This window comes from Dermacentor andersoni, chromosome 1 (genome assembly GCF_023375885.2).
Source record: "Dermacentor andersoni chromosome 1, qqDerAnde1_hic_scaffold, whole genome shotgun sequence".
Taxonomy (NCBI): Eukaryota; Metazoa; Arthropoda; class Arachnida; order Ixodida; family Ixodidae; genus Dermacentor; species Dermacentor andersoni.
Window position 1 is genome coordinate 129,229,483 of NC_092814.1, and position 13,265 is coordinate 129,242,747.

The 13,265-nt window shown below is 47.7% G+C and overlaps 1 protein-coding gene across 2 annotated transcripts in view; it reads left to right on the forward strand.

Moving 5' to 3' along the window:
- The window catches only part of LOC126544152 (band 7 protein AGAP004871-like), a 256,271-nt gene that overhangs the window by 63,914 nt on the left and 179,092 nt on the right, over positions 1-13,265 (forward strand). Inside the window, exons 1-2 of one of the 2 annotated variants that reach the window (XM_050191387.3) lie at positions 1,786-2,092; positions 12,435-12,554. The exons of the other annotated variant lie outside the window; for it this stretch is intronic. Coding sequence (XP_050047344.1) covers positions 2,050-2,092; positions 12,435-12,554 — 163 coding nt within the window. The 5' untranslated portion in view covers positions 1,786-2,049. Of the gene's footprint in view, positions 1-1,785; positions 2,093-12,434; positions 12,555-13,265 lie in introns of those variants that run through there. 2 annotated transcript variants of the gene reach the window in all.

The following is a 13,265-nucleotide window of genomic DNA, read 5'->3' on the forward strand; positions in this document are numbered from 1 at the left end:
TGGCAATGCGTAGCAACTGGCGGCCGGCTACCAGTGCAGAAAGGGGAGACATCATTGTGATGCGCTAAGCCGTCCAGAGCCAAGCGATGCAAGGGGGAAAGGATGGGTGCTGTACTGCTTGCAACGGGACGCTCAGGACGTCGTGGCAGCATATTATTTCTTCAGGCTGTGAGCGATCAGTCTTTACCGGCACGTAATTCAAAGCGAAGACGTTTTTTCGCCTACCCCTGATCGGGCACATTTTCACTTTGCTGCAAAGTGCAGTACTGAACACGAACACTTGCATGAACATTACCGCGAAGAAAAACGACAGAGTTTTGCTGCGACGATCGAGGAAAGAACGGGAAGAGTTCCTGGCCCGTAATTGGAAATAAGCTTGCACGCAGCCATGTGCCTCTTCGCACAGTTAATTGGCAAGTTTCAAGAAAGCTTAACAAGCGCCCCGGACGTGCCTTCAGTTCGTTTTACTTATTACAGTACAGACACTATGTAGCTCTAAGAGAAAAAAAAAAACTTGAAAGGAACGGGAAAATTACCTGATTACTTTTCAGGAATTGTAGATGCTTTTTTGGGGAGCTGTGCTTGGGAATGAAGTAAATCATGTTTTTGAAAGAAGTAATTTTTAGATATTGTGGGTTTTAATATACCAAAACTACGCAGTGGCTTACTAGCGACGCCGTAGCGGGGCACCTCCGGATTACTTTCGACCTTCTGCGGATCTTTAACTTGCGCCCAATGCACGGTACACAAGCGTTCTTGCATTCCAGCCGCACCGAAATGCGGCCACCGTGGCCGGAAATCGCACCTGCGACCTCGTGCTCAGCAGCAAAACGTCAAAGCCACTGAGCCATCACGACGGGTGCAACTAATTGTAATGATTTACGTTTTCCTGTAACGTGTACAAGACTGGATAACAGCGTAACGAGCTCATTTGAAAACGATTCGTGCAAATAGACCACGAGGACATTGTGGAAACAAGGCAGGCCAGCACTCCCATACACGCGAAAAAGCGCAGAATTTTGTTCAAATTTTACAAGAAGACCCTCGTATCCTCTTGCTAGCACCAGCGACTGCCGCTCATTCCGCATATAATTTATGGCGCGATGAAGTATGCCGTCTAGTTCAGGCAAGGAAAGAAATGACCTCCATGTTACGAGTCATGGTCCTGCAATACACGCAATTTTACACGTGGCAGAAATAATCGCGCTGACTTGCATTCATAGTGATTTTTGTACTGCACAAGCGCATGTTTTATACCAAAAAGCCTGAAAAGGTAGGGTGTTGATACAAGTTGAACCATGGAGAGGTGGCAAATTGAGGAGGGAGGTGAGCAGTCCTCATTCCATGAACTTTGATATCATGAATGGCATCTCATTGAAGATGAACCAATCTGCTGCAGGAACGGGGCAGATACCGTGGGGAGAAAAAGAAAAGGAATATTGTTGCAAAGAAAGCTCAACAGCGCGACTGTACGCACGTCATTTTCCGGAGATGCTGGGAACCCAGTGAAAAGTGTGCCGACTGCAGGCGCTGCGTTCGAGTAGCGAGCAAAGAGTGACAACTGTGGGCCGCGCGAAAGTGAAAATGCAGGGTCCTGAGGCGCGCAGAGAAGTCGCGCTTTTCACTTGGTCACCGGCGGAGGAGAAAGGGTGGCGGTGCGCGCCGAGGGAGGAGGCGCGTCTTCGTCTTGCGCCGGCGGGAGGGGCCTGCGCCCGCGGGTGTGGGCGAGGGTGCGCGCACGGCGGCAGTGGGCGAGAGGAGCCGCCCTCGGCCGCGCGCGCGGAGCGCATGGCGCAGCCGTCCCAGTCGGCTCGGCGTCCGCGCCGCGTGTTGGAGCGCGGGGGGGCGCGCTTCCACTGGGGGGCACACGAGCCCCGGTCGCGTTCCTCGCCCGAGGGGGGGACACGACCATGCGACGCCTGACGGGCCGGCAGCCCGTCTCGCTGCTCGCGGGCCTCTGCCGTGCCGTCCCGGGCCGCCAGCCAGCGGCGCCCGTCGACCGCTGCTGACGGCGCTCGCGCCAACACGGCCACGTCGACGGCGGCACGCATGACGCCGGACAACCCAGGCTCGAGTCCAGCCTTCTCGGAAGGTGCGTCCCCACGGCGCTGCCCGGCAGCCGCTGTCACGCGACCCACGCCAGCGTGTCACTCGGTGGGGCCACCTGCCCCGGTGGTGGCAGCCTGTCCCTCGGACGGACTTTGCGCTTTTTCCGCTTGCTTGCGCAGTCGCGATTCTGCCACCCCGAGTGACTCGCAGCCTGAGGTCCGACCAGCAGGCATTACTAGTCGAGATATGCATTTTGCTTCTCTCTACATTGATTAGTTTTCCCGTTGTGCCACGCTTTTCTGACATCTGCTGCACCACTTTGAACGTTCGTCCTTAGGAATCCGCTGTTGGAACACTAGCTTTGCTTCTTTCCTTACTTGAGTGTTCCTCTCATTGCGAATTTTGAAAATTCAGAGTAAGATTTTTGACTCGCTTACTTAGTGATCTATGTAGACTTCGAATTTACTGAGCCGTAAGAAAGTGCGCACGGAGCCGATGCATAGTTGCTTCTTGCCGCACTTTCACACGAAACTGGGGCTCACCGCACTTCAGCGTACCGTGGAATCACTAGAGGTGTAATTGTTATGCTTTTCAACTGTGCAACCAGGAAAAGTATTAGTCATTGAGTGCCTCACTCTGAATTTGATCAGTCTGTTTGCGATATGTACCCATCAGGAAATGATTCAGGGCCTTCGTCAACTTTTTTATAATGTCACTTCTATAGCAAGCCCATCGCGGGATACCTGTAAACTAACGGGGCTCTCATGTTCGCGGCAGCATTTGCATATATTTCTGAGAGGTGCTCCTATACATCCACCTTATTATATATTTTCTGTAGGACGTCATGGACTGTAGGGAGGTGATGTAGTTTTACAGGCGCTTGCCTGAAGAGTTCTGTGAGCCGAGGTGCAGTGCATTTTTTTGTTATGCTACGATAACTAATTAGATCCGAAGATAATACAATCAAGCGTCTGAAACGCTAGAAAGATGACAGAGCTCTGTCTGTGAGGATGTTTTCACTTTGTTATTGTACGTATGTTCGACGACATCTGCGAGAATCTATACAATTTTTTCAGCATACCGTCATGGTCTAGTTTAAAGTTGAGTCGAATGACATTCTATTTGCTAGGTTGACATAACTTTTTCTGTACCATAAAATTTTACATATTTGTTCGCACGTTATCTTTAATGCCATCAGTATTCTGGAATTCATTATTTAATCCCGTTGCTCTGTTGGCGCGTATTGGCACTGCCTTTATGCCAAGAGGTGTTTCATCACGACAGGGCGGACAATGTGTTGTCAAAGTTTGGGAATGCATTTAAATTATTTTGTCTTGAATATTTCTTGCACATAATAGCATATTAGAGTACGTTCAGCATCGCGGTGCGTTTCTTGCACGGTAATGTCCCTTGAAGAAAAAAAAGGTGCTTTAGAAACTCGCCTTATAGTGGTTTTAATTGACCTGGAACATTCAAGGTAAATTTGTCTAATTTGCAGAAACTAATATTTGTCAGTAGACGTAACGCAAAATCTTCGAAGCGTACTTGCGCACGTATTGACACCCAGGTCCACTGGCAAGCGACTCAGCGCGAACGTAACATTTCTGCAGCAGGGGTAGTAATTTGAAGGACGTGTATTTCTTAAAATTAAAAAAAAAATAGTTTTCTACTAGGAACACATGGGATGGCATTGATATATTACTAGCTGCTTAGTGAATTACGACAAGCCGAATGCTCAAGCTTAAAAAAATTATGTGGAAGAGTGTTTGCGTTCGAACGATGTGCTGTTGTTGCTTTGATTCGATACTCCGCGGCGCGTGAAATGGTTAAGATTGGGTGCGTGTGCGGAGACAAAAACAAGAAAAAAAGTAAATGACTGCAGAACGGGAATCTGGCCGCAATTTTGCATCGACCCCAATGCAAGAAAGAGAAGTTAATGCACAGTTTCGCAGTACTTATTTAAAATCGAGAGGTTCGCTTGTAAAGTAGGCTTTTTTACATAGAGCGTAACCTGACGACAAAGCACCCTTTAGGTAAGCAATGACAAATTGTGCGGCAGCATTTAAGAAAACCCGTTCCACTTGTTTTAGTTTATGCAGCTCTAAGAATTCACCACGTAGACTGAATGTTGGTCGACATTTATAATAAGTTGCGTAACAGGCACTTAAATGTGTTTTCTGGCAGTGGAAAGGAGTGCGTATCCCAAGGTAATGTGATCTGCATTCAGCGCCCCAGCTTTTTTCCATGTGCCGCAAAAACATCTGTGGTACCATACGCTAAATAATACTTAAGAGCTACACTAGAAACATCGACACTGCCCATTTTTAAAGCTACCTGTGCTCCATGAAGGTGAAGACAGAAGGAAAGTGAACGATAGCGTAAGGATCGGTCTTTTGATCTCCGCTATACATGTTTTGTGTTATATAGACATTAGATTAGTTCTGCTTTGGTTTGTAGCAACTGAACGTCTGCAAACATAGTAATATTGCAACAAAGTAGTGTATCCCTACTTTCAGGTAGAAATTCTGTCTCCTATTATGCCAGCGCATATCAATTTAGCCAGGTGTCGTTGACTACATAAACGTATACATAGCGGTAGGAGTTAGCAACAAACTTCATCACTTTAAACGATAACAACGACAGCAACCAAAAAAAGTCGCAGTTTCGCCAGAAAGGCGAGGCATCGATTGCGAAAGCAAGTTAGCAGACAGCCATACGTAATAAGGATATCACTTTTATAGACCTATCAACTTGTAAACATTCGCTTACTAAATAAATGAACAAGCATGGTGTCAGCACGCACAGCAAACATGAACGCCTCACACTTGATGACCGCGGACAATAGCTGTCAAAACGCTGGTTTAAGGAAGCGTGGCCGCAGCAGCGAGCGAAGTGATCTTCGTGCTGTCTATCGCTTCAAAACAAAGAGAGCGCCGAGAAGACACAGTACGCACAAAGCTACCAGCCACCGACGCACCTAGGCTCTGCCCCCAACGCAGATCGCTTTCGAAATACGGCCGCGCGATCACGCGCAGCCGCCATGTGTGCAATTGCAGCCGAGTAGAACGCCGCCTCCCCTCCTTCCGGTGCCTCGCAACGTTGGGTGCCTCGCGCGCGACGGAAGACGGCGCGCTTCCTCTCCGATTTCGTCAGTTTCGCGCGGGCGAGATTGAGCCACGATCGTTGGCTGCCCTCGCACGCTTATACTCGCACATACAGCGTCGGGGGCGCGGCGACGGCGTTATCGCCCTTGGACATTACACGGAACCTCATGGCTACGCAGACGGCAGAAATGTGCTTGGAGTGTACATATAATTGCTATCGCAATAAAATAGCAGCATAAAAAGCTACCTTTTGTACATACTTTTCCTATCGAAGAAGTATTTTTCAAGAAATAGTTTGACGAACTGTATGTTGGGCAAAGAAAGAAGTGACTGAGTGGCACTGATTCGGCGCATCAGACCAGCTTGCGATTTCGTCACATCGACGCGCACACGACATGAGCACAAACTCAGTGTGTCGAGCGCTCCTTCGCGAAATGCGCCCTGCTACACGAGCTGCGCCAGTCATATTCACTGCGGCCACAGCACCTCACAGACCAAACATCTATCTCGGGAATAACTTTATGGATCGTTCATAGTCACGATATAAGACAAACGACAGTGCGAAATCTGCGCAGATTGTACTGTTGGCCACATTACTCTCTATACAGTCACACTGAGTTTTATTGTAGTGACTCAGCAAGTGCTAGTGGAACTCCAATTTTCCTCTCCCACGGTGTATGTAGAGAATGCGTGGCAGTCAGTTTTGTTGGGATGCGTGCGCGCCTACCGCGGAGAGGTGTAATTGGCGACTCGGACACTCACTTACGCTGACCATTGAGACGTCCGCTGAGTACTGCTCACGAATCAGAAAGCCGGCTATTAGACTTCAGTGACGGGCGACCGGTTTCAGACGCTCGCTTTCGACGCAACGCATTCCACAAGCTTTCTATGCTTCCGTTTTCATTCCAATTCGCGTTTCGCTGCCGCTCATGAAGTCGCCTGCCACCCGCGTGCGCACGGCGCTTACCTTCGTTAGGCGAGTTAGTGAACCAGCCTCTATAATTATGGTTGCAGCCCTTGCAGCTTCCAGCAATGACGGACAAAAGAGCACTACTCAGACTACCAGAAAGTGAGTGAGAAAATGCATAACAAAGTGCATCCAGCATTCTAATGATTTCGAGGAGTCATAAATGTCCCTGTATTTCAAACTTTCTGTATTTGCATCAACTTATCTGCGGCGAACAGAAGTCACCTGCACGCATAACACGAAACAACTAACGTGAGACGCACTGCGTTAAAGTGAAACAACTCTTGAAATTCAGGTGGCCAGTGTTGACACCTAAAAACAGTGGGCAATATGCTATAAAAAGGAGAGCCGCTCCTCGCTGAAAGCGAACTCTCGCGCTACCCACTCCTTTTTTTTTTGTGCTGTAGCACTTTGCTTCTTAGGGCTTTCGAATGTCCTGCTGCCCACACCTGTAGGCCAAACTGTTTAAGGGAGCTCTGAGCGGACGCCGCTACAAATACAGTTACGCAAGCTGCATTCGAAGTCCAATCGTTCGTCTTAGCTTAACAAACGAACGATGCAGTGGGCATCTTGACAGCAAATGAATTAAAATGAGCAGACTAGTCAGGAATTCTGAAAGTAATTACCTTGCTCCCAAGGAGCACGCAAGACCGACTGTTTTCCTTGATTTAAGAGGGTAAAGGAAGCTGGAGTGAGATTAACGACAAAAACAGTGTGTTTTTCAATGAAACACGGAGTTGAGCTGTTGAAATCGAAACAGAGAAAAGGCTCATCTAATTTTAAGAAGTCCGTTCGTTGTCTCTGCCGAGAAATACAGGGGAAAAAATAAGAGAGTGCCACATAGACAAATACAATCCTACAACATTTGTCTTTTTTTTGAGAGCGTTGTTAAGTCGATCGCGAGACGCGAATTCGAGCCGCGCCGGGACCCTTTGGTTGGAAGCACCTTACGCAGAGGAGCAGCTCTCACTGTATGCTGAAGAATACAAGAACCGAAAAATAAGGTGGAACAGAAAGATCAACGACCTTTGTTCAGAAACTACCATCTCGAGCTGTTGACAAATGGAAACACAGTATTATTATTATTATTATTTTTCATCTGCTGTTGAGGCGAAGAGGAGAAGTAAAAGGATAAAACTTTCAGTGAAACGATATCGACAGAGACGAGTCCTTGCGTAAATGTATTCGTGAAGTTCGGTGCGTTTGACGTGGAAGGATCGCGAGTCTTCCTTCGCCTTCACTCGTAAGAAAGCCCGATGGGAAAGCGAAGGTGTTGGCGTGAACGTTAGCTCTAGGGAAATCGTCGAGCTTGCGCTGTCACTTGAGGCAGTCTATGGTTGGTGCTGGCAGCACGCGTAAAACGAGCGCAATGTCGCTGGTGCAGACAGCGTAAGTGAATCCTGTTTCTCCAGAACGCCACAGACGGGAATGCCATTCTAAAGCAGCTCTATCTTTTCTTGTAAAAGCAACAAGTTTGTCGAAATGACTACGTCTTCACTGTATATGTAATGCATATATGCACAACCAAACGCCACAAGTGTTTATTATCGAGCCTATTACGTGACTTCGTCTTAACGCTTGGCGAAATAAACGCGTGCTTCTGCTAAAAGGGAGAGGAGCATTATCGGAGATAAAATGTTTCCACACACCAGACGGCCTACCACATGGCGCTGTAGCCAAGCATAAATGCGGTTAAAGTCAGAACATGGGAGCATCCAGGCCTGCAAGAGTACCTTGTGAAAAGGCGCCAATTTTAGGTCAGTGCGATAGTGGATTCGCGTTAGCTACGCTAAATCTATCAGGTCTATGCCAGACCTTCCTGTATTAATAGTTTTTTTTAGAGCACTGCCTGTCTGAAAAACGTATGCAATACGCATACACAGGGAAACTGCGTTACACCAAGTGCAAATTCGACATTGCCACATTGCAGTCAGTCAACCAACCATTGCTCTTATCGCTGTTACATTACATAATGTACGCCGCAATCGTTTTGGACGCAAGGGTGCTATCACGTGAAACTATTCCAAACTTTTCTAGTCTAATTCTGCAATCAGCCCTCCATGACTGGTAAAAAAAATTCTGGGGCCACCCCCCCTTCACCGGTTTGTCACGCGACGTCAGGAAAACTGCGAAAGCGCTCTATCTGATATGATATGCGCACACTGATAAAGCATGATTAGACCAAAAGAAGGAAAAATAATTATTTCTGATTCAAAGCCTTTTTCGCCATTAGCACTTCACTAGTGGTCAAAAGTTTTCGGGCTGCTCCCACTTCGGCTGTCTCACGCGACGTCACAAAACAGCGAAAACTCAACGCGTCAAAGTGATGTGTACGCGTTAAGGATGTATTAACATGCCGAACAAAACTAATTTTTTTTCTGAATAGCCGGACACTGCCCCGTTCTGAAAGCAATAGAAGATGGCTGCCTGCCGATCGCGCTGGCATTGACTACTCAGAGTTGCCGGGGCGCAGGGATTTATTTGCGTATAATAACAAGAAGGCGTGGCAGTATAACGTTATCGAGCGCTTTTGGCACGTCTATCACGTCACTCTCTCGACTCTTTGCCGAGGATCCTTTAGCGGCATTTTTACACGCGGCCGTGGTTTTCGACCATCCACAGCAAACTAAGCAAGGGGAAGCGGACCAATCGCAAACGTGGGCAGCACCCTCCTCATCGGCTTATGTACTTTCACTGTGCTGGCTCGGCCCCATCGAAGCTCTTTCCATTTGAGTGTGCTGCTCGCCTCTTCTCAGCCAATTAGACAAGAAGAACCTGTCAAGGTAGGCAATGCTATTCGCTTTGAGAGAAAAAATAAATGACCTCCTATAAACCAGGAGCGCGTTTGATTGGGTTTTTCAAACAACGCTGCGGGTTACCGTCTGTGTCTTGCATCGGGGTTTACGCAAACTTGACGTCAGGAGACTGGAGTAAATACAGATTGAAATAGTTTTACGTTATAGGGTCCCACGTTTCTTAAGCTTTTTGAATTTTCTGACTTCCATGGCTATGTCGATCACTTGCGCGCCGAGTGGAATCGCATCGTTGCAAACACTAAGACGGCGGTAAATGTAGCACGCATCCATATTCTAAGCCTGAGGACTGTAGTTTATCGAAAAGCGGCTGTAAGTGCACCTTGCTACATAGATATCGCGTCATCAGAAACTCATTTCGTACGTCTCGGTGCTTGGTGCCTAGACAATGCATTATTTAACCCAACCTCTTCAAAAGCCAGAAGCAGGTAACGACGCCCATATGTTACAGCACCCTACCGTATGTTGCTATATCCTCATTTATGAAGAAAAACATGAAACAATTTCGCTCGCGGGAAACTTTCACCTCTTGGAAGACGTGGTTGTCCGTTTTTTATAGGGAGTTTATTAAGACAGTTAAACCTGGAAACTGCTGTAGTGAAATGGCGAACGGCTCACTTATTAGTTGTTATCTTCACGTTCTAATTTTCATAGTGATGGAGGCTTATATAGCATGCTGCCGTTTCAGCGGCAGAAATATGTTCCAAATATTAGGCAAAATAAAGTGAGCAAGGAAGTAAAAAAAAAAGCCAGTGCATTTTTTTCGCGTGTACAACTTGCGCAATAGAAACCGCCGCCAAACATCGCCGATCGGCGAACCATGCCGGTTCCATTTTCCGAAAACAAAGTTTTTGACTTCCCTTATGGTGTTACGATAACGGAGATAATTAAACGCATGAGCAGAACTCCAAGTTAAATGAATGCAAGGCACACTGCTGGATAAAGAGAAAGAGCTAAGGTTCAGAGATAAAGCAATGAGTTCGCACCATTAGTATGAGTCAAGCCACGATAAGGAGGCGCACAGGGAGGGAGTGGACGCTTTCTACACCGTGGCATTGCAGAGGAGGGTACACTTCGATAATTAAGCAAGGAAGAAAAGATGGAGGGAACGGCCGCCGAGTGGGGCTCACATCCGCTCGGCCCGTGGTTGAGATTGCGGAAACCAGGAACGGGAAATGTGACGTCCCTCCCTGGTTCCCCGCCAATGCTCGCTTTCCGAAAAAAAAAATTAAGAAAAAAGAAAAGTAGAAAGTAAGGCGAGTTGGGAACATAAGCGACGCGCGATGACACCGTGAAATCAGGAGAACCAAGAATCGGAGAAACAGAGGAGGTGGTAGGCGGATCCGAGGCCGAACGTTTCCGAAACTTTCAACACTTGAGGCTGTCATTTAAGCGCTCGAACGCAGCAGAAATACTTTCTTCTACCAGTTTTTGTTTTGCGGCAGACGAAGAACATGAGCTATCGCAAACTTTTCCGAAGGGAGCGGGGAACTAAGATATGTCCAACGGAAGACAAAAAAAAAGAGAGAGAAAAAGATAAAGAAAGAAAATGAAAACAGATATCGAGATTCAGAGTTCCTGAGAGCGACGTAACAGCAGTAGCATTGAGATTTTAAAGCATAATAAAATATGTTGTTCTGCCGAATTAGTGATGAGAAAAGTTAGAAGTTTTGTGACTTTGGGCGGTCGCAGTTTGGCCTACCCGCCGGTGCTGTAACCCTCTCTGGGCGTTGTCACTCACTGCACTTATCCAGGCACTACTACCTGTAGTGTACAGGATGGGGCTACATCCAAGCCTCCTCATATGTACCTTCGATAGATTTATGGCCCTAACTATAGATGACATATGGATTTAGTTGAAGAATAATAACTATATAAGGTGTATACGTATTGCAGCTCCCAATTTATATCGAATTATACATATAAATAAATGGAAAAGAAAGCTCCCTTTGGAGGAGAATACACGTCACTACGTCAAACAGAAAGCGAGAGCCTGTGTCCTCTATACAGCTGTGAGGGAAACACGCATTCGGACCGCAACAAAGAAGTCTTCTTCGGCAGATTTGTCGGATCAGCTGAGAAATAGGGTATGTTGCAGAGGAAAGCTCTGGATTAGTTTTAGCAACTGGCGCTTCCTTTATGTACACCGCAATACCAGCACGCAGCCATTATTGCGTTCCACGCGCATAAAGGTATACCGCCTCCGTTGCTGCCTGGAAGTGAAACCGCAACTTCGGTGCTCATCAGCAAAGCAGCTTAGCGGCTGAGTGAAAACGACGGGTGCTGGAAAAACGCGCAATCAAAGAAAAAGACAGATAAAAAGCAACAACGACCTTTTGTTTACTAATATGCGAGCGGCCCGCTGGACGCCGACCCCGCCCGGTCGGTTGCGTGGCGGGCGAGGCGACGCGGGATGTGCGCGCAGTGCTGCTGCAGCTGTTGCGATCACGGCAGAGGAAAATGAAATTACTTCGCACTGGTCCTGATTATGGGAGAGCGCGCGGTTCGGCGAGCCCACGCCAGTTGTGCGTGCCACCACTCGTTCGTATTGCGCGCAACGTGCTGCCGAACTGAAGGAGCGCAAATGCTGATGTAATTGATCGGTCACATCGCGTGCGGGACGCACGAGGGAGAACGAAAATAAAATCAGAGCGGGAAGGCTTGGCCCGCGGATTCATTTCACGAACAAACGGCGTCGCGTCTGCCGTTCCGGTTCAAGGCACTGGCTGCTAACCAAATTAATCTAATACTCACACTTTGTAGAGCTTCCGGCAGAGAACGCATGAACTATGAAAGTTGGGAAACATGCACGAACCGCGAGCGCCGTGCGCGATTTCAGCGGTGGACTAACCGCGTCTTCATTCCGTTCCGACGCATACCTCTCGCACTCCCTCCTTTCGCTTGTATAGCATCGCCACTGCTTCTGTTTCTTTCTTTCGCTTTTCAACTTTTCGTCTCAGCAATAGATCGCGTTGAAATGATCATTACTGCTATTTCTCGTGAGTTGACAAGGCCGCAAGGCTCGTCTTATGCAATTATTGAGGCTATTGTAAGAATAGCCCTGATCGTTCAAAGCGGTGCAGCAGAGCGAAACTGGCTAGCAGTGTTTGACCATGCTCGTTTGTGTTAGTCAGCGCGCTGGTCTGCTGAACAAAGAAGAAAGAGAAAAAGAAAGTATACAAGGTCTATGTTACAAGTGCACTTACTTTTAAATGTTTGCTATCGTGTCTTACTTGTAATAGACACAGTGAGTGATCAATATTGTCGTGTTTAATATTATGGCGCCGATTGTTCAATGACGCTAACGATATTACCGGGTGATTGCAAGCAGACCGACATCGGCTGCCTGAACACTCCGACAGCACAAAGAAAAAAAAAAGAAGAGAGAGAGAAAAGGGCCAGAAATGCAACCAGCACGGCGGCTGCACCGCTCACTGCCTTCACCTCCTGGGCCTCCTTCCTCTGTGTTTGCTCACTGCATTGTTTCTCCGTGGTCGCCAGGCGACGAAGGAGGCGGAGGACGCAGGGTGGGCGGTGCAAGGCGGGTCTTCAAGTTCCGCAACCTGCGCAGCTTGGCCCGAACCCAACTGGGCCGAGCAGTGAACCGCGCCCGCGAACTCCGTGAGTACTCTGGCGGTCCGGGCGCGCGCAGTCTCGGTTATACTTCCTGACCGAGGTCATGTATAGCAGTTGGGAAGCAACGGGCCACATGCAAGCCTCGAACATCGTCCAAACTATGCGCCGAACCCACGAACAGGTGCCGCACATGTTGATGAAAAACCATGCTTGACGCCCATGTCACCTAATAAAGAACGTTGCCCGCCGTTACACTAGAAAATACGCATACATGCAGATTGGTCATGACCGCTGCTAGCAAACTTGAGTCTGGACGCACAGATATGTATGCGATGCCACAAGTAATATCATCCGAATACACGCCCTTAGCAGAGAAGAAAACACGAGTTTATATCATCATTTTTAGGTATCAGAATGCATGCGCATAGTCTTTTGCGGATGATGGCGATTTATTGTAGTGCACAGAATGAAAAACTGAGGTATCCGATTAAAGTGTTAAAAAAATACATCTATGGCGTTATGTTTACCTGAAGAAATGATATGAGATCACCGTAGCGCGGGCATTCCAGTTTCAGCAGAAAAATAAAGCTTTGATTCTTTGAACCAATCCAACTTGCAATCTGATTATATGGTTTAGCCGTAATTCGATTTGCAACCCCATGAAACACTTTCTATACAACATGGCGCTTTTACTCGTCTGCTGACGCAATCAAAACCTGTACGTGTACGCTCAAAACCATAGACGGGCCGTTACAT